This window comes from Phoenix dactylifera, chromosome 14 (genome assembly GCF_051530095.1).
Source record: "Phoenix dactylifera cultivar Ajwa chromosome 14, Ajwa_hap1_PhDact_Kaust_v1.1, whole genome shotgun sequence".
Classification (NCBI taxonomy): Eukaryota; Viridiplantae; Streptophyta; class Magnoliopsida; order Arecales; family Arecaceae; genus Phoenix; species Phoenix dactylifera.
In genome coordinates, this window is record NC_143203.1 from 23,949,249 (window position 1) to 23,969,937 (window position 20,689).

General features: G+C 37.3%; 2 protein-coding genes across 4 annotated transcripts; both read left to right on the forward strand.

Annotated features, from left to right (window-relative positions):
* The first annotated feature begins 369 nt into the window (after positions 1–369).
* Positions 370–8,153, forward strand: LOC103719737 (uncharacterized). Of its 2 annotated transcripts, XM_008809118.6 has the most exons (9): positions 370–695; positions 842–1,340; positions 1,422–1,510; positions 3,953–4,062; positions 4,147–4,223; positions 6,434–6,506; positions 6,827–6,917; positions 6,996–7,058; positions 7,313–8,153. In XM_008809118.6, the coding sequence occupies exons 1-9, from the start codon at positions 624–626 to the stop codon at positions 7,835–7,837; spliced, it is 1,599 nt and encodes a 532-aa protein (XP_008807340.4). In that variant the 5' UTR covers positions 370–623; the 3' UTR covers positions 7,838–8,153. The 2 variants fall into 2 exon arrangements, with proteins under 2 accessions (XP_008807340.4, XP_008807339.4); XM_008809117.6 differs by having other exon boundaries at positions 374–695; positions 842–1,510.
* A 1,152-nt stretch (positions 8,154–9,305) lies between these two features.
* Positions 9,306–20,131, forward strand: LOC103719752 (Glyceraldehyde-3-phosphate dehydrogenase-like family protein). Of its 2 annotated transcripts, XM_039132333.3 has the most exons (13): positions 9,830–10,156; positions 10,321–10,471; positions 11,047–11,124; positions 11,393–11,508; positions 11,663–11,716; positions 12,830–12,917; positions 13,006–13,098; positions 15,309–15,349; positions 15,775–15,828; positions 16,075–16,238; positions 17,106–17,175; positions 18,983–19,093; positions 19,764–20,131. In XM_039132333.3, the coding sequence occupies exons 1-12, from the start codon at positions 10,061–10,063 to the stop codon at positions 19,052–19,054; spliced, it is 1,077 nt and encodes a 358-aa protein (XP_038988261.1). In that variant the 5' UTR covers positions 9,830–10,060; the 3' UTR covers positions 19,055–19,093; positions 19,764–20,131. The 2 variants fall into 2 exon arrangements, with proteins under 2 accessions (XP_038988260.1, XP_038988261.1); XM_039132332.3 differs by lacking the exon at positions 18,983–19,093 and having other exon boundaries at positions 9,306–10,156.
* The last annotated feature ends 558 nt before the right edge of the window (positions 20,132–20,689 follow it).

Here is a 20,689-nt window from a genome sequence, read left to right on the forward strand (position 1 = left end):
ATATTCCCATGGGAATTCAACTTTTCCTTCTCTCTCCTTTGAAAACTCCAACCAAACAAGAGGCATCTCATTACTTTCCCATTGACCACACTTTCTCCCCTTCTTTTCCCGCGAACCAAACGAGCCCAAAATGTGGGAATCACATTCCCATGGGAATACAACTTTCCCTTCTCTCTCCTTTGAAAACTCCAACCAAACAAGAGGCATCTCATTACTTTTTCGTTGACCACACTTTCCTCCCTTCTTTTCCTGCGAACCAAACGAGCCCTGAATGTTTTTTTTCCATTGATAGTGGTAATTGGTAAACTAAAGGGTGACCTCGATCACATACTCCGGTACAATTTTCACTAGAAAGGTGTTGTTTAATGAAGCAGTGTGGTGGCACCTGGCAGCCTATACACGGACACCTTACTTCTATATTTCTAAAACCCTACGCTAAATCTCTTCTGTCTCGGCTTCTCTCCTTCGGCGGGAGATTACTCATTCTAGCCTTCCTAATCTCTCTTCGACTGGAGGAAAAGTCCTCCCCAAACGAGTTCCCACACTTTACTCCATTCTTTCCGCCGAAAAAACAATCACCCTTCCCTTGTTTTTCTCTTCTCGGAGAAACCCTATCGAACGAGATGCATCCCTTCTTCCCCTCCCTCCCCAACCAAATCCAACCCCAAGGAGGCGCCGATCCATCTAATCAACAGGTAATTTTTCCTTTTATTTATTTTTGTTTGAAAGGGGGAAGGGAAAGAGGACACCACCCAAAAAAATGTCTTTGAACCAATTTAAATAATGTGTTCTTTTTTCCTTCAAATTTTAACGTGGATAAGCGTCCTTGTAATTGAAACAGGCGATGCTGTTAAACCCTACTCAGTTCCCATCCCATGGCCGAAACCCTCAATTTCCAACTCCACCGATGGCTAATTTCAACAATCAAAATTCCAATTGGAGAAATGTCAGCGGAAACCCCATGGGCATGCCCAACCAGCCTCTTTCGATGCCTTTTCCTTCCTTGCTGAGAGGTCCCAACGTGCCTCCAATGGCCCAGAACAATCAGATGGGAGTTCTTCCCCAACCAGGGCCGTTTGGTATGAACCAGGCTGTGCAAGCTCTGAACCAGGTCATGGCGATGCAGCTGCTCGGACAGCAAAATCTCAACTTTCTTGCTTCGTTGCAACCAGGCAGCCTGTTTTTGGCCAACAATTTGCCTCGCAACATCAACCAAGTTGCGCCTCTGTCGAATGAACAGGTTCGTCTGCAAGACCTAACGATGCAAGGGAATCAGATCAGTTCTCTCAACTTTCCTCCGCCCTCTCATCCTACAGGATCTAACAACCCTGGCTTCGTTGGTACTCCTCATATGCCTACGAGTAATTCAAATACTAATATCGGTAATGTGAAATTAGCTTTTAATGCCACGAAAAATACAGTGGGTCAGAATGGCAAGCCCATCTTCCGAGGTCAAATGCAGAATCATCAGTATGGGAAGAATATGCAACGAAGTGGGCACTGGCCTCAGGTAGTTATGATTTATTCTGTGATTATTTTTGGATAAAGAATGCCTAAATAGGTGCATTGTATATGTCGTTTGATACGGTAATTCTCAATTTCTTGTTTCCTTGTGCTGTTGCTTATTTTTTTATGTTTCCAGTGCTGCGTGAGTGGAAAAGAAACTCTCTTTTTTCTTTGCTTTATTCAACTTTTCTTTTATGTCAAATGCCGAGTCTTTTACTGATAATAATATGGCCATCTCATCTTCATTTGATAAAGCAGACCTACTGCTTAACTGGGATGAATTGTTGTAACATGATTTTTCTTTCTTCTTCTTCTTTTTTTTTGCATGGGTGCATGTCATTGCTTTGTTATTCAAACTTTCAAGTTTGTTATTTAAACATTTAATATAAAATTGCATAGAAATTTAACTATCTAACTACCCATCTTTACTTTCTCCTTCTCCTTTCCGTCTTCCTCCATCTGAGGTTAAAAGGCTCAATTTTGGTTTTTGTTCAAGCCTATCCAATTTTGGCTTTGGTGGTTTTCACCGGTTTTTGTCCAAGTCTTGTACTTACGTCAAAAAGTAGAAAAATAAGAAAAGTTAGATGGATAAAAAAAAAGGGCAAGGGAATATATCACAAAATTTTGAAATTTGTATTGTTTGGAACCATTGGATATATGTTACAATTTGATTTTTCCAACTTAAATTCTGAGATTGTAATTGAAATTTGAAATTATATTAAAAAATGATGAACATGCTAAAATATTTGTTACACATAAATAAAGTATCACTCATGTATATACATATGCCTATATGCATATATATGTGTGTGTGTGTGTGTACATATACATATTATATATATAATATATTATAAAATGCACAAAACTAGAATTATAAGAACTTGATTTGACAGCGACCATCATATCAAGTGGCTAGTGCCAGCATATACAATATGTAAGGTTCAAAAGTAAGACTATAGTTGTCAACTTTTTATGAGATTTAAGCTATCTTGTAAATCTGATCAAAAACTTTGGGATGCATGGTACCAGGATTTAACCCCTTGGTTGTCGTTGGACCAGAGATCCATGATGTGTAATCTTGATTGATCATGAAGAAAGTGTGTAAATTATTTTCAAGGCAAATTCTTTGCCTCTGCTCCACTATGAGTTTTGAGTTTCACCGCTATCTCCTTTGTCTCGAATTTCAAATGGAGGCCCAAGATCTTGGAAGGAGGCAGCAGAGCGCCTCATGAGTCATTATTTATTTATTATCTTCTTCTTCTTCTTCTTTTGATATCAAATTAGCATGGAAAAAAATCCTGAAACAAGATTGGATATATCAATTGCAGATTTGTTTTTTAAAAGTTTTAAAGCCTTTGAAGGAGTACTATTGATCCAACTAAACAAGTTCATAAGTTTGCTGATCAACCAATTATTCTTTGAATTGGTTAAGAAGAACATGAATTTTGCACTGCACTCCAATTTTTTTGTCATTGAATAGAAGGATGCAAAAGCCATTTGGGATTTGCAGAATCCTTTTGGTTTAATCAAGATTGTGCTGAAAACAATTAATCTAAAAGGAGATTTTTTACTTTACTCTTTTTCGATAAAAGTCGTTTCACATCATTTCCCCATGAACAACTGGTTTAGATGAGATCCAATTAATTCATGTATCGCTGTTTCTTATGTAAACCTACAAATATTGAGAACTCCCTCCTCAGCTTCCGCTCTTTCGCTCTCCTCTCTCTTCACACAATAAGCATTTTGCTTGTAGTGATAGAGTTTAAGGAGCTTCTAAACATCCAGACCTGACAACTTTATTTGTCCTGTGGTGATCTTGTTGATCAATTTTGATGGGCGCAATCACTTGGGAAAGTGAGTGTTTGCATGCATTGATTTACTGTATTCCTTTTTTCCCTTACTCTTTCCGCACATGTGTGCAAGAACTATTTTAACATTTGCTTTTTAAAACATCTGCAAGTGCAAAAACATCAACTTTTTATCTGTGCATTTTGTGACTTCTGTTGCTATATTTTTCTACTTTTGTTATCTGACATGTTAAAGCTGATGTATTCTGTTTGACAACAAAATATAATTAGCTTGTATAAGGAACAAAATTGCTAAATCCCCCCTAGAGTTGCAAACTGGTAAAATGTAATATTCATCTTAATTGCTCTTTGGTGTCTGACTTGCCCTGAGTTTTCAATATTATGGATATACCATATTATCCATCTAGAATACGCATGATACTTCTATATCCTGTCAAAAACATATGTTTCCCCCTTAAATATGTTGTAGTTTCTTTTTTCTTCAGTTATAAGTTCTGCTATGAATTTGATGCAACGACTCTCAGCTGAATGAATCCTTTTTCCAGATTCTGTATTGGATTGCTGACAAATCGAATAGATATCCAGGGTGGCTCTCTTTTTCTTTGCCTTTATGTTTTGTGTGTGAATTTCCATTGTAGGTGAATTCAGTTGAAGATGGTAAAAGAAATATCAACTCTGAAAATTCATCTAGTAAGAAATTCACAAGAAATCTTCATGGATATGGAAAAAGAGAATCATCACATATGAGGTAGACCAGCCTTCTATTTTATTTCAGTACTTTGCTTCTAAATCTTCTAGCTTGAAATTTGTCTTAAACTCTTAATATTTGCAGATTCCAGAAATCTCAACTTCATCACTCAAAAAATCCAAATGGAAGTAGGGGACCATTTAACAGTCCTTGTAGAAGAGGTCATGTCTATTGCAATTTGCAGCATATGTTTTTCAATTGTTGATAATAATTGTTATCATAATTTAAAAGTGTTCTTTTTAATATCCAACAATATGATGGAAGGGAAAATGAGGCTGTAAACTTTACATGGTACAGTGCTGCATGCTCCTTAGTAATAAACTTTTAGGCTTTTAATCTTTTGTTTTGTTGATGAAAGACACAAACTACACACCTATGGTATAATGTAGATTAGGTGAGATACTGTTCTGATTAAATTTGTCGTATCACATGAGCATGATACATGTAAGATGAAATTACTGTGTTGTTTGGTTGGCATAATCCTGAGGTGTAAGTGTTGAGAAGTAGCAACAATTCATTATTGTGGAGCGACAGGCCATTGCATATTTTTTCAATAACATGGGTTCTGATGCAATGCATGAATTACACTATAAAAGCAATGATGTATTCTTTTAAACAATCATAAATTCACCTCTCTTTTTCAACTGCACTATAGATTACAGACCGAGAGTTCTCCAATAAATAGATTGGCAGTGCCTGGTGGGGTGAGTCACCGTGATGAAATTTGTTAGCTGCTCAATAAGTAGGAAGTGATTTTGGAAGAATTGTTTGAATTCCCTGAAGAGACCCAATCTGGTATCGAGACCTAGCCTGGTATAGAAGCCCAATCTGGTATTAAAGTTTTGATCCCTGGATTTGAATTTTGTTTAAGCATCTTTAGAAACCCAATCTGGTCTCCATATAGCATATCCTTTTTTTGATGTTCTTCTTCTTTAAGTAAATAGTGTTAGGGGAATAATGAATGTGCCCATAGGGCACCCACTTAAATTGCTGCCCCAACCTTACTGCTCATTAATCTTCAATATTAAATCTGGTTGAGCATGCCGATAAGATCCTGTGCATATTACTGGAAAATGTACCAAAATTGCCTCCTTGCCAGCAGGTTTTCCTTCTCATTCCAACAACACTCGTGCAACTTGAAGAGGGAAACATCCTGTTTAACTTTATATTATTCAGGAAATCCATTGGGATGATGATAAGACATGGATCATGATCAGATTATTTTTATTCAAAATTCTGTTAAATCATGGCAAAATGAAAAAGAGAGAAACCAGCAATTGGGTAGTTTTAGTTCTAGACTTCTACATGCTAACGTATATAGTACAAGAAACATTTAGCAGTTCATCTTCTCCATATTAGTATATGCTTATCTGATACCATTTGTTGAGGCGTGAAGGTGGTGGAAATAATAAGACCTTTTTTCCCCCGTGTTTCAAAACCCAACTAGTTATGCGACGTTGATTTTTCTTCTGGTAGCCTAGCCGGGTTTTATGATCCCATCTGTTGGAAAGTACTAAAGAATTTAATGCACATGAGAAAATAGTGTGCATCAGGGGTTTGATCGCATGCCTTCTGGGCATTTGTTATAATTCTTGATATTTTCATCATTTATACAATTGGGCTTGCAGATTGAGAGTACTAATATTAGTTGTAGAAAAGTTTTTGATTTCTGACATTTGCACGCAAATTACTCTAAGCTGCATTTGTAAAACAAGTAAAGTGAATTCTTAAGGTACGCAATTATTTGGGAGAATGAATTTTTGTTATTTATTTCCTTGTTCTGTCTAGAATGTCAACAACCGGATCAAAGCATGATCAAAATTTGCCAATATGTCCCTGGAACCCCATCCTGAGGATAATGTAAGTTCAGGCTGTGATACGCCTTAGAATCCAGCAAATTGACTTTAGTCCGTGTATCTGCACAAATATGCGATTTATTGTTTGAGCAATTCTCTGGAGACCACTGGAATTTTTAGGTAATAAGTTGATACCCTGACCACAAATTGTTGGAGTATCATTCACCATATACCTATATTAGAAAACATCTGTTGAACTTTTGTACCAGTCTTTTTATTTACCTTTGTTTTGTTTGCACTAAATGATATTGGCTTTGCCAACTATTTTTTATCAAACAAATGAAACTACTGAAAACTATTTTTGGTTCTATCTTCTTAGCGATGCTACTTGCTGTGAACGGGCATTAACACAATGTTGTCATAATTTGTAGATATGGTGCTTGCCATTTTGCATCAAAGCTTTTCCTATACGGTTGGAGAGTTTAGATTGTGGCGAATTTCAGGATGGTCTCAATCCTTAACGAGTATCACTGATGTCAAATCTTTGTTTTTGTTGCTTTCGTTGCTTCAAGCAGGACAGGACAGATGGAGAGAGAGAAAACCTCAGCTTGCAAACTGTAGTGAACCAGCTACAGCTGGAAGCAAAAGGTATCCATTTTCGGTTTCGTATGTTTGTGTGTGTGTGTGCGTGCGTGTGGGTGCTTGTTGTGCATACGTGCGTGCATGCACATTTATGGGTGTCTACGCATGCGCATGTGCTTGTGCATGGGTGTTTTGTGTCTTGCAAACTTGCAAAAGCTTAAGCATTCATTGGGCCTGGATACTCGAATTACAAACTTGCGACTAGTATTTGTAGCATTTACGAGTTTGCTATTCAATATGCCTTCAATTTTACATGTTTGCACACCACAATGCATTTTCCTTTTCAATTTTCTCAATTGTTTCTTACTATATGAATTCTCTTGAAGGTGCCTTCCTGTAAGCTATGCTGAAAATGAAATCCAACAATGGCGTGAAGCACGCAGAAAGAACTTTCCAACCAGAGCTAACATAGAAAGGGTAATATAACAACACAAGGGAGTGTTATGCATTTTATTCATCATAAACAGTCAGTCAGACAGTATATTTGTGTTGCAGAAATTGACTGGAAGCGGCACAAGTAATGAAGATGCTGATAGTGATGCCAAACTCCGCTGCCAGGTATTCCGTTGCATTTCCTTTTACCTTTCTTGTGGCCAAAACTGGTTCAGACAGACTGTATATGCTACACTAAGAGAATTCTTAATACCAAGAGAATTCGTACTTCTCCCATTAGGGAATAGTGCTCAACCATTGAAATGGTCAATGGCATTTTCATCCTCTTATGTGGATTTTATTCTTTCTATTTTTGAATAAACAACTTTAGGTGCTTGCAAATTCTTCTTGTAACAAACCTATTTTTACCTTCTGTGCAGCAATTGAAGGAAGTTTTAGCCAAACAGGCAGAACTAGGTGTTGAAGTTGCTGAAATACCTCCCAATTATCTTTCTCCTGAAAATGAAAATGAGAGGAAAGAACTGCATGTGACTGACCGATTTTCCAATAAATACAATAAGAAGAGAGGTAGTCATGGTCGGGATAAGTGGAATGCTAAAAGGCCAAAATTTAAAAATGAGGTATCCACTGATTCTTTTCCCACTGTTAAGAAAAGGGAACCAACCCTTCTGCAGAAGCTTCTGAACACTCAGATAAAGAGAGACAATATCCAGCTGTTGCAAGTTTTCAGGTTTATGACCTTAAATTCTTTCTTCAATGGGTTGCGTGATAGGCCTTTGGAATTTCCAGAGATTACAGTAAAAGATGCAGGACTGGAGAATGAAATTGGTTTAAAGAAGAATCCATCCTTGAATAGTGTGGACATTGATGATTCCAGAGCCAGCAAGAATTTCTTAATTGAGGAAATCAAATGTCAAAAAGATTTGAATGTAGTTAACAATTGAGAAAGTGGATCCAGCAAAGACAACAGTGATAGTGTCATTGATGAGGATGAAAGTGGATTTTAACCATGTGAGCAAGGAAAATTCTATTGGAGAGAGTTCTAAAAAAGCAGGAGGAGAAGAGATCAGTGATTAAAGAGAGATCTTGCGGTCATTTGGTACCTAATATGGAATAGCCAATATATGACTCTATAGCTTAATTTTCATGTCGGACTAGGGTTTTTGAAAGGTGGGTTTTATTTATATTTTTTTCCCCTCTTCCTGTTGAAACGTCTGCTGCTTTGCATGAAATGCCAATTGTCATGAATTTAGAGCTTGAGTTTTACAGTAGAATTCTTATTTAGCTTGCTGATAGTTCTGCAGAATGGTGACTGTGGGCAATATTTGTTCAGGCTCATAGTACACAGAGCTATGACCTGTAATTCCAAGTTATCTGCAGGTCAACAATTGGATGCAACATCGGATTATTAAGCTTATGATTTGGATCTTAAGCAATGGTCTAATTTAGGAGCCTGGGTCTGTATTCTCTTTTGGTCTGAAAATGTGAATGGAGCATGGTTAATTTTCATCATATTGGCACTGCAGGATTCAAGAACAATGTCTAATGAAGTCTGAACGTTGTCTTTCTGATAGCTTCATTGTAATTCTCCTTTTCTTGGGCTGGACGCCGTGCAAGCTAGATTTGCAGCTGAAGGCGCTTTGTATGGATGCGTGCCGATTATATCCCCGAGTTGCAGAATATGCTTTACATTAACTTCTTGAAAAAGAAGTTAATAATTGGAAATCAATTATGAACTACTCAGATTCAAAATTTATATGGTTGAATCAACACTATAAAAAAATATATAGAAATCAAGATTTATTAGTTTTAATAATATCTAATCTAATTATCAAGTAGGTATAGAAATATATTGTTTTAAAAGCATGATATTATATTTTACTATTATCTAATTATTAACTTTTTTTCCCAAAAAGTAAACATAAAGTGTGTAGTCAATCAATCTCTCTCTCTCTCTCTCTCTCTCTCTCTCTCTCTCTCTCTCTCTATATATATATATATATATATATATATATATATATATATATATATATATATAAAGGATTAGGAGGTGATTAAGAGTCCACCTAATTTTTTATGAGTCAGGATTTTTTGCGGTATATAGTTTGTGTTAAAGAAGATTTTATCGTTCTGAATGGTTGCTACATTATTTATCTCGAAGAGGGATAGGTTGTCTTTCATCTTTTGAGGCGTCATATTTGTCACGTCGTGAGATGAGGGATGATTGATTGTTCGCCTTTGAGATGATTGATTGGTGGTTATTTAAGGTGCTTAAGGTTGTGGAATCACATTTTGCTAGATAGAAATCGAAGCAAGGCTTGAAATCACACCCTAACTTTTTGCTCAAAGGATGACATGTAACATAATTCGGGCATGTGGTCGGTTTCTTCTACACAGTTGGAATTGGTTGTTGAAGAATGGTAACGAATATCTAAAACCACGCATTAGATATCCAAAATCAGGCATGTTATCCTTTAATAACATACCAGACCATCCAAAAGTTTTAGAAGGTCACTTAGAAGCGCCATCAATACCTGAATGAGCTTATTATTGATGTGTCCGGTGAACATATCTCCTATGGTTTTGTTTAAAAAATTTGGACATCTTAAAAAGATTTTTTTGTTAGTTTTCTTTCTACCACCTTTTATGTCATTCTACATGTCATTTTACATTATATAAGCGAATGACAAGAAATTATATAGCAACATCTGATTACTATTCTATTACAAATCAAGTCATTTTATAACAAAAACAATAGTTGTTATATAGCAATCCACTGATGTAAAACAATATATATTTTGTTAAATTTAAAATCTTTGCCTTAACAGTTATTTGAAGAATTCATGTTTGTCATTTTTGTATTTTAATCTTTATTTTTCATTACAGTGATGCATAACAATAAGTATATAAGCGTTATATAAATTCCAAATAATACTAAATAAATCTGGACAAATAAGAGCCATTACACGGCCGCTATAATGATCAATAATGGCGATTCTAGTAGATTTATTTGCGACGAAGACGCTTCCTAAGTGATCCTACGCAAAATTTTCTCAGACATCGTCCCATAAATCGACAGCCCCAGACATCGGAAGCGGCGGGCAAAGCTTACGGCAAGCAACTAGGCAACCAGCCGACGGAGAGAAAGGAAAAAGAGAGCGGAGAAGATGAAGAGCATTCCGGTTCTGCTGCTGGGCTGCGGCGGCGTCGGCCGTCAGCTTCTCGAGCACGTCGTCAACTGCAGAGCTCTCCACTCCCAACAGGCACTCTCTCTCTCTCTCTCTCTCTCTCTCTCTCTCGCGAGAAAACCCATTGAATCCAGGGTTTTTAATTTGAATCGCTTGTTCTGAAACCCTGTCCGAGTTTTAATACATTGGCTTCTCTTCTATCCATTTTCTTTCTTCTAAAGTAATCTTCTTTTGATTAGGGTTTGGTACTACGAGTGTTGGGGGTCTGCGACAGCCGATCTTTGCTCGTGGTTGACGACGTTGCGACGAAGGGAATGCAAGATTCCTTTTTGATGGAAATTTGCCGTGCGAAATCTTCCGGTTCTTCTTTATCATCCCTGCTTAGACTTGGTATGTCCCGATGCAACACTATTGCTAAAAAAAAGTTTTTAACTTGTTGATTTTTCTTTATTTTTTTGGTCATATTGAGCAATCCCATTCATATTTCTTACGGTACTGGAATTTGTGAAGTTTTCAGTCTGTTGGCTTTAAGAATCGATTCATATTCCATGATGTCATAATGTTTTCAAAGCAGTGACTGACCATAATTTATTGGTTTTTCTGAGAATATTAGCTAATTAACTCTCACTGTGCCTGGCCCAGTTCAGGTAAATATCTGACCATTTTGTGGACTTGCATCTTAGGACTGTGAAATTAATCTAACGGTATTAAGATAACTAATATGATTATTCTAGAAATTGTAGAAAAAATGGTCATCTAAGTTTGAAGCTGTGGGCTTGTGATTTTTTTGGTCTTATACTGTTTATTCTATAATTTTAGTACATGGATCTGATAGTTGATTATTGGCACCACTATGCATATGACTTGCTTTTGATTGAGTATCAAACTAACAGTGGAAAGTAAAGTTTACATCTTTTATTGATTTCAGCTGTTCTTGTTTTGGGCTTTGGATACTTTGATTTCAGGTCAGTGCCAAATATTTAAGGACGCAGAAATGATGGATAAGGTTATTGATATTGCTGGCCTTCTTGGCAGATCCACTGGTTTGTAGCTTCTGAGCTCAGGTGTTGCTCGGTATTTTTTGAATGTTCTGGTTGTTTCCAATGTCTGAAACTACTAATCTGGCATTGGCTGATGTTGCTAAACTTTAAGCATAATGTTAAAGGCATACAGGAAAAGTTTAACATCTGGCATGTTAATCTGTGCGAGTCTTCCATGACTGTTAATATTAAACAAATGGATCCTTCATTTGTTACAATTAGCTCTGTTGTTCGACTCTTCTCACTTTGGGTTCTTTTACTTTCTTGACAGGTCTTGCAGTAGCTGACTGTTCTGCCAGCTCTGAGACTGTCAATATATTGAAACAAGCTGTTGGTCTTGGTTGTTGTATTGTGCTGGCAAACAAGAAGCCACTAACTTGTGGAATTGTATGGCCATCTTTGATTTCTTCCACAATTTATCATAAATAGTGAACCTTGTGTCAATGTATTAAACGTTAGATCTAGATCATATCTCTCTATCTTCTTCCCGTTTAAAGATTCGTTGCTTGCTATATAACTAATGTAGTTGCATTTACTGCAGGAAGCTTATGAAAAGCTAATCTCAAATTTCCGCCGCATTCGATTCGAGTCAACTGTATGTGCTGATCTGTTTATTTGATTTGATTTTCTGCCTCATTTAGTGATTAGATAAGTCCTTCTACTTGCTGTTTTCAGCTAGATCTTTTACCCCCCAGCTTGGTTTTTTTGTTTGAGTTTATTGACCTCTTAATATGAATGAACATTGCACAAAACTACGTAACAGTGCAAAACCATTTTTTCTCCTTGTTCAAGCTAATATTTGTGTAACTTAGAGCATTATCATATATGTTGGATAGTGATGTTATCACCTTCAATTTTTTTCTAGATTCTAAGAAGAACCATTTTGCTTTATGGATACTTCTAGTTGCTCCCAAGGTTAAAGTTTTAGATTTTCGTTCTGCAGCACAATATTGCTGACAAGATGTTCACCAAAATACTTGCTAATAACATTTCTCCTCTACATGACACAGACTTTTCTTTTTCCTAAGATTTTTGGGAGTTCACAAATTCCACCAACTGTACTTGTTCTTCCTCTTGTTTGTCTGTTCTTTTTATTCTTTTTGGATGTCAAATACTCTAAAGGCTCTGCCTCACTGTTCCTCATGTTATAATAACCTTTATCATGATGAATGTTTGTGATGTTATTTAGATATTGTTATAATTGTGGAATTCTTCTGTTCTATTAACCTTTGTATTTCTTGGTAATTATGTACCTTATCCTGGTCAATGTCATGTATCTTATTTTGGTCTACATTGTGTTCATGTTGTGTATATCTCTCTCTACTCTTCTCCCTCCCTTCCTCCCTCCCTCCCTCTCTCATTCTCTCTCCCCCTCTCTATACCCACACACACACGCACATTTTTGGTCTTTTAGCATTTTTCTCATGTGATGCTTCAGCTTTCTGTGTGGAAGCCCATCAAAACTTGTAAATATCAACAATTTCTGAGCAAGTGAATTGGTATTTTCTTCTTCTTCTTCAATCCTGGCAGATAAATGCATACCATGCTATTTGTCCACACACTTCCTCTTAACTTTTATGAGGTGTTTGTTAGCAATCTTTTTTGGTATGTGATCATTTAGTTTAGTAGTTGTATCATGTATGCAGGATATTACTTGTATAGAGTGAAAATTCTAACCTACAGAACTTTGTAATCTTTTGATTTCTAGGTTGGAGCTGGTCTTCCAGTAATAGCTTCTGTTACCCGTCTACTTGCATCAGGGGACCCCATATATCGTATTATTGGGAGTTTGAGTGGTAATTATTTAACATAACTGTATTGATGCATCAAATCCATTCTTTTTGTGGTTATCATATTTTTTTTTACCCTGCAACTGTTCTAAAGGTACCCTAGGGTATGTTATGAGTGAAGTTGAGGCTGGGAAGTTGTTCAGCGAAGTTGTTCAAGCAGCTAAAAGTCTTGGATTCACAGAGCCAGGTAGGATTTAAGATACCTTGTAAATCTTAGTTTTGAGCAGTGAGTAATGTTGTCTCATTCATCACAACGATGTTTAAATCATTTTTAACATGCTTGATACTTGCAAAAGTTCTAGAATAGGATGATTTAATCATTTGAAAAGAAAGGTATTATTTCTCGATACATATCTGTCTCCCTTCTCCTTTCACCATGTCAAGTACACCTTTCTTGTGCCTTGATCTCTCCTCTTAGGAGAAAATGATGTATCTATGGTACATTTGATGAGCTTGTTAATGCTCATCTAAAGAGGGATCAAAGCAATATTTTGTAAAGTGGAACAGAAGTCAAAAGAGCCAACCTGAAACACTAGGCCACAAAATTGCAGCAAGTTGATTTCAAATTTCAAGATTGTTTGCATGCACAGGTACATGTGTGTATGTGCACATGCACCTCCTTGAGACTTGCAAGGTGGCCAAAATACCTCTCCAATATTATGAGGTAAAAGAGAGCAAGTCTGATGTTGTACATATAAAAAGAAGAAATGCTATTTTATGATCTCCCATGATTAAAGTTCGTCAAAACAAAATATTCTGGTTTTCTTTTGTTCAACTCAACTGGAGTGGAGGGCTGAATTGGCATAAGATATAATTTTTTCTCAGCTGGAATGGGGTTACTTATCTTTCCCAACAATTGTGGTACAAAAGCAAACTACTTTACTGTGTTTGAATTGTTAAAACAAATTTAAATTCTGTGTAGTATGGATAATGGCTTGATTAAATGAAGTTTCTACCAGTCATATAATTTATTCTATGCATTTTTTGACAGCTTAGATGTGCACAACTGATGGCTAGTTTATCGTTATTACTTCATAAAAATATCATTCATCACTTTTGCATTTTGTTCTTAAAAAAAAAAATCCATGGTAAGGTATAAAGCATCATTATCATGCATTCATTGACATAATTTGTTACAAAAATGCCTTTCCTGATCCAATTATGACCACACGTATAGTTTATGTACTATATGTAGCTTTTGATTTCATGGTTAAATTTCAACAGTTTATTTAATTGTTTGTATTTGCATTTCTGCATTCTTATTTTATTACTTATTAAAAAATAATATCTCCAATAATTTACAATTAGCAGTTATCTTACATGATTAATACAATTTTTGTGAAATATATCTTCCTCACATCATGAGATAAAGTTATCTATTAACTGTCATATTGGACCTTTGAGTGGTTATAACCTGATACATGATAACATATATTACCCATAACATGATCTCAAAATCTTTAGTTGTAATTTATATTTTTCTTTTCACAAACACTTATTTTGATTGTTATGAGTTTTATTTTATTGCTTCATGAAAACTTTTCTACATAGTCTCTTTACATGATTATTATAATATCTGCTAAAAAATTCCTACTAGTTTTTTCACAAAGTATTAATGGTTTTAATTATTTTATTTGCCAAATAATCATTATCATTGTACTGTCTTGACTTTTTTTTTTTTTTTGAAAACTTCCTAATGTAAATGACGTCAATTTAAGAAAACTGAAATTTTTGGCTTAAAGCTGGCATTAGTGCCACCCTTTTGAACCTAGGATACATCCCATCTAATGTGGTTTATTGACTTGTCATGTATAACTCTTGGACTGCATTTATTTCTTAGAGCTACATGACAACTATTCTATGTTCTGTATAATGTAAAGTCGTATCTCAGCATTTACTTATGTTGTTTTTGCTATATAACTCCGCCTTATATTTATCAGTCTATTATTTGCAGATAAATTCATGAATGCTTCACTCCGGTAATGTATATTGTGCTTTATATGTCCTATTTATGATATTGTTCCTGTCATGCTATTCTTATGTTTTTTGATGCACATACTATGTCATTATAAAATGATTGCCCAATGAGGTCCTTTCAAAGTCTTTTTTTCCCTTTTTCGTGACAATGTGTATATCATTCTGTACTAAAGGACTCTTTAGTTTGTTTTGTTTGGTCAAATGAGTTTGAAGCTTTTATCAAATTAGCTGAATAATAGAACAAGAGAGAGAATCCCTCCTTAGTACATCCCCATTTTGTTTTACTTCCTGCTACAAGTATCAAAGCACCATGCCATTCTTGGAGAGCTGCCTTTTCATGCTATGTTTTATGTTTTGCTTGATTACTGACATAAAATGGTTGATGATGTTATTGACAGTTGTTACTTTTCATGTTGACAGATCCACGTGATGACCTCAGTGGGATGGATGTGGCCAGGAAGGTCTGAAAATTTATCTTCTATATATTGCACTAGTTGAGGGTTTCTGTGGTTAATTACTCTTCTAGCTTTATGTAGATAAACAAATCATTCCTCTTCTGAGTTATACTTGGACCTGAGTCTGTCTTTCAGCTTAATATGTGAGTCATGCTTGAGCTCGACAACAAAATCTATGTTTGTTTTTTAGCTTATCTTAATACTTGTTTGTATCTATTAATCCAAGATATTCAAGCACAACATTTTTATACTTTTCCTTGCTTGAAAGAGCTTAGCTGTACTAGTAGCTAATATAAATGTTGGTTAATTGCAAGCGATTGGGCTCAATTGATTGGTTATGAATATTTGGAAAATCAGGACGTTTATTTTATTCCTCGTCCAAGAGGAGTTGGTACCCCAGATAATATTTTTCATGGTTTGTATGGAAACAGGCTTTGATCCTTGCTCGACTTCTTGGACAGCAGATTAACATGAATGACATAAAGGTTCATGCAACACCCTACTTATATTTGTTCCTTCAATAGGTTTTTTATGAATCTGCAACCTATGAAAGTTGAGTTTGAGGCTTTATTGCAGTTATGGACTATGTTTGTGCAAACTTGAGGTTATGGGACTCAGCTTACCATAAGCTCTAGAAATTACTTGAATAGAAAGCTGACCGACAAAATAATATTAAAATTAGCCATTATAATATATTAATATATTTTTTCTTAATCATTTATGCTTTTCAGGTTGATAGTTTGTACCCTGAGGAACTGGGGCCTAACTCGATGACCGCAGAAGATTTCCTCAGATGTGGTCTTTCATCAATTGATAGAGATTTTCAAGAAAGAGTTAGAGTGGCTTCTTCAAACGGGAAAGTCCTTCGCTATGTTTGTATGATTGAGGGATCAAGGTATTCTTCTAGTTTACTTAAAAATGATTTTCAATGAGAAAATAAATGTGCCAAGTTTCATTATATTTCCATGTATCCTAAGACTTCATTAAGACCTATTTTGGGGGTTACTTCATATAATCATAAAAAGATTTGATGTTCTCTTTAATTCTCTGGGTCTCCATTATATTTATTTGTTACACAGCCTAAAGATAGAAAATGAAAGTGGGATGCTCCCAAGAAATCTACAGAGCACAAGGTCCTCAGTGGTGCATGTATATAAAACTTCAATATGCCTTACCTTCATGGCAAAGGTGGCTGTGGTGATTGACGGGAGAGCGATGGGTAGGTGGCTCTAGAGAAAGATTTGGTTGGAGGATCACTATAATCAAGAGGAAAGAAGGTGGCAATAATTGTGGTGGCCTATGGGAGGGGCTGTGGTTTGATGTTGGAGAAGAGAGGAGATGGACAAGATCAGGAAAAAAGGCTAGGCCCCAATAGTGAAGATTTTTATGAGAAGTGTGCCGACTAATGTCTCTAGCAAGGTTTTATGTACCAAACCATACCAGCCAGTATGGCACATACATTACCAACATATGGTACATGTGCTGTGTTGACTACAACATTGTACCATGTGATAGTATGGGGGGGTGTACCATACTATACCAACCTTTGCTTGTAGGGTACCATTGTAGGGTCTGGTACCGAGACAATATTAGTCTATAGTATGTCACTTCCTCAACCTAGGTAACTTAATAATGAAGTTTTATCATTTGATTTTTTTATTGTTAGGTTGAAACAAGGTTCAGTTTAGACTTTAGATGAGTGATATGAATGTCAAAAATTGTTCTCTTTTCTTGATATTTATGGCTCATTTTCTCCTTGCAGGTGCGAGGTTGGTTTACAAGAGCTTCCAAAGGATTCTCCATTGGGGAGATTGAGAGGAAGTGACAATGTGGTATGCTGTTTTCCTTTTTATGTTCCTTTCCGTTTTATGTTGTTCATGCAATAACTATTATTTGGTCATTTTTCTTTTGTCCGCACTTCATGTACAAACATATGTCATGTTCTTTTTCTTAAACATGGATGTCATTAGGTAAATCTTGTAGACATTGCCTAAGACAGTTACACATCGCGAAGTTGTGGAGTGTTGGCAGAATAAAATGGCAAGTTCGCATGTTAGTTTCTTTACAAGGGTATATCTCAAAAATCTTTGTACGGGTGTAAGTGTGGAACTACGTTCTTATCACAGCAGATAAGCTCTGCATGCTGCATATGTGAAAGCTAATTCATTCCTGCTCAACGAATTTAATGGAAATCTACTTAAGGATTTCAATTGCTAGTAGGGCTGTTAACGAGCCGAGCCAAGCCCGAGCCTTCGCAGGCTTGGCTCGGCTCGTTTCACCAACTCCCCGGCTCGGGCTTGGGCTCGTGAAGCTCGTTTGCCCGAGCCCGAGCCCGCCCCATCCCCATTCTCGTCCCTGTCTCTGTCGACCGTCGGAGAGAAGAACGAGCAGCCGCCAGCCGAGCTCGGTTCCGGCGGTTCGTCGGAGAAGAATGAAGGAAGGAAAGAAAGAAAAGAAGAAGAAGAAGAGAAGAAAGAAGGATAGAAAGAAAGAAATTAAAAAAAGAGAGAAGAATGACTTACCTCGTCGCGTGCGGCGGCCGCCGGCATGGGCTTCGGCCGCAGGCACGGCCGAGGACGCCACGGGTGCCGCGGGCTCGGCCGTGGGCGTCGCCGGCCGCGGCCCGACCTTCCCGTGCGAGGGACTCCCCTCCTCTGTCGCAGTCTCGCCGTCGTCGCCGGTGGAGGAGTCGGCAAAGAGGGGAAAAGAGAGGGAGAAACGGAGAAGAAAGAGGGGGAGGGACAACCCTATCCAGTCTCCGATCGAAACCTCCGGAACCGAGCTCGGCATCGGTGGCGGAGGGAGGCAGCGAGGCATCGGCGGCGGAGGAGGAAGGCGAGAGGGGAGGGGAGGGACACCCGGAGGGGAGGAGGGGAGGGACACCCGGAAGAGGGGATGGGAGGGACACCCGGACGCTTCTGGAGAAACCCAGAAGAAAGGAGAAGAAAAAAAAAAGAGGAGGTGGGAGGGAAGGATTAACGGATTGGGTTTGGGTTAACGGGCTAAGTCCGAACCCAAACTAATTCAATTCGATTTTGGAGCCCTCTTTTGGGCTCGCGAACTGCTCGGGCTCGGGCTCGGGCTCAGATTTAAACGGACCTCATTTTGGGCTCGGGCTCGGGCTCGTTTGACTAACGAGCCGAGCTCAAGCTGGGCTTTTACCGAGCCAGGCCCGAGCTGAGCCCGAGCAGCTCGGCCCGTTGACAACCCTAATTGCTAGATCTTGAATCAACCTGATTCTTCTTGTGGGTCCTTTCATGTTACATTTAAGCAGGGTAGGCCATGAGGATGTTATGTCAGATTAGACATCATTAAAGTTGGAACACAACAAAAATTTCCTGCAATGCATTTCTTTAGTGCCTGAGATGGTCGACTTGTGAACTGCACAAAGTTCTATTGGATATTGAGATGGTTATACCCAAACTCTAGAGTCTAGACAGAGATTATATTTTACAGGCTTTTTTGTCTGCTTTGTTTAAGAAACTACTATACTAGACATTGAAAATGTGCAAAGCCTGTATTTTTTTTTTCTGAAATGAAATCATGATTGATTTTAGAAGTAACACTAATATTTAAAACTATTAAAAAATTACATTAACTTCCCGAACGATTACTGAAAACTTCCATTATGCCTGGCAGGATCATACTATTTGGTGTATTTTAAATATTGCAAGGGCAACTTTGTCAAGACCATTGGCAAAGATTGTTTAAGATATCTTCTCGGGCTCATCACCTTTTTAATGTTTTGAGGTAAGTTGGGGCCCAGCAATAAATTCTTAAAATCTCTTAGTAGACCTAGCAAGAAAGTAGTTTTTTTGGGCCTGTTAATTTGTAGATAGAAACTTAGAGACAAGCCCTACTCACCCCCCTGCCCCCTAAAGAAAAAAAAAATAAAAAGAGAAAATTGATGATAAAGTAGGAATATTGTACAAGGCGAGTTCATTAGTTTTCCATTATTATTATAATTTCTTTCAATGTCATACACAGAAATCCCTATTCAACATCTATCTCCTTAAAGTTTTCAGTCTTCAAGTTGTTAAGCTGTAAACTTTCCCATGCTGAAGTAGAGGGGAAAGCTAAAATCCTCTCTATCGATATTTCCCTTGGGGCATATCTAGATCTTTGAAATTTTAAGATTTCTCCTGCTGGGAAATCGTCATACAGATTGTTTTTTGCATTTTAGATGTTTCTCAATAGTCGTGGCTCTCCTTTTCCCCTCCCTTTTTCCCTTTCTTTGGTCTTCCATCATGTTATATCAACACATCCGTTAGCTTGTTAAACTGTATGCTAATTTAGCCTTTCGACATTGTAAGCCCTAGTTGTGTGCCCATACTTCGTGATGCCGTGTTCATCCTCGATCATATAGAAGAATTTCCTTTAGACATTGCTGACTAAACACAACTTACATTCAACTTTGCAGGTTGAAATATACAGCAGGTGTTACAAGGACTCACCTTTGGTGATCCAGGGAGCAGGAGCAGGGAACGACACTACAGCTGCTGGAGTCCTTGCCGATATCATCGATCTTCAAGATCTTTTCCAGTGAGACCTATTATTAAGGAGGGGCAATATGACGATGAGTGTGCACGGAATCCGACAAGGGCATCAATAATTTTTGTCCTCCATTTGCTGGGTGGGAATCAAGAGTCTAATTGATATTTGGATCGTTGCCTTATTTTCTCTTGTAAGCAGTTCGCTGAATTTTTTGACAACTATATGGTCTAAGTGATGTTCTGTAATCCTGGGATTGGCGTTCACCAAGTCATTCACTTCCTGAGCATTTAGTAATTCTGTGATCTGTATGCCATATCGATCTTCAACTGCCACATCAGCTCGCCATATCAAATCTCCAACTGCCACATCAGCTCCATAAGCTGAGCGGCGATCTGATGGTTGACAGATATCAATGCTCCAAAAAACTATAGCAAGAACATCCAAGGCATATCTAGTGAAGCATTTTGTCCATCTATTTTAGCCAACCGTGGGTTGTTTGTTAGACCTGGCAATATCTGTAGCCACAACGAAGATCACAAAACCTTGTCCTAGCTATTTGTTGATTCTGTAACCTTTTTCTTGTGAAAGGAAAAAGAGATCATAAAAAATAAAAAAGTGAAAAATGAAATCATAAAACCGCCATCGGTGGCATTAAGCTGCATGATAAAAATCTGAATGGCATGTTAGCATTTATTATAATTGGAACTGGAAAAAAATTTTGAATTCATCATTTTACCATCGGTTACATGATTGGGTAAATACTTGACACATCCATAGAAGCCAAAGACGACTTGAAGGCCAAGCATTATCATACACGGTTGAAGACACTAGTATCGGCCCATCAGTCGCTTT

What these genes read in the sequence shown, in the direction of transcription:
- LOC103719737 (XM_008809117.6), top strand. Translation starts at nt 624, where the DNA reads ATGCATCCCTTCTTCCCCTCCCTCCCCAACCAAATCCAACCCCAAGGA. An exon ending in AGAGAATCATCACATATGAG is followed by an intron (nt 4,063 to 4,146) that starts GTAGACCAGCCT and finishes TAATATTTGCAG; the next exon opens with ATTCCAGAAATCTCAACTTC. An exon ending in GCTACAGCTGGAAGCAAAAG is followed by an intron (nt 6,507 to 6,826) that starts GTATCCATTTTC and finishes ATTCTCTTGAAG; the next exon opens with GTGCCTTCCTGTAAGCTATG.
- LOC103719752 (XM_039132332.3), top strand. Translation starts at nt 10,061, where the DNA reads ATGAAGAGCATTCCGGTTCTGCTGCTGGGCTGCGGCGGCGTCGGCCGT. An exon ending in GGATGGATGTGGCCAGGAAG is followed by an intron (nt 15,350 to 15,774) that starts GTCTGAAAATTT and finishes GTATGGAAACAG; the next exon opens with GCTTTGATCCTTGCTCGACT. An exon ending in TTAACATGAATGACATAAAG is followed by an intron (nt 15,829 to 16,074) that starts GTTCATGCAACA and finishes TATGCTTTTCAG; the next exon opens with GTTGATAGTTTGTACCCTGA.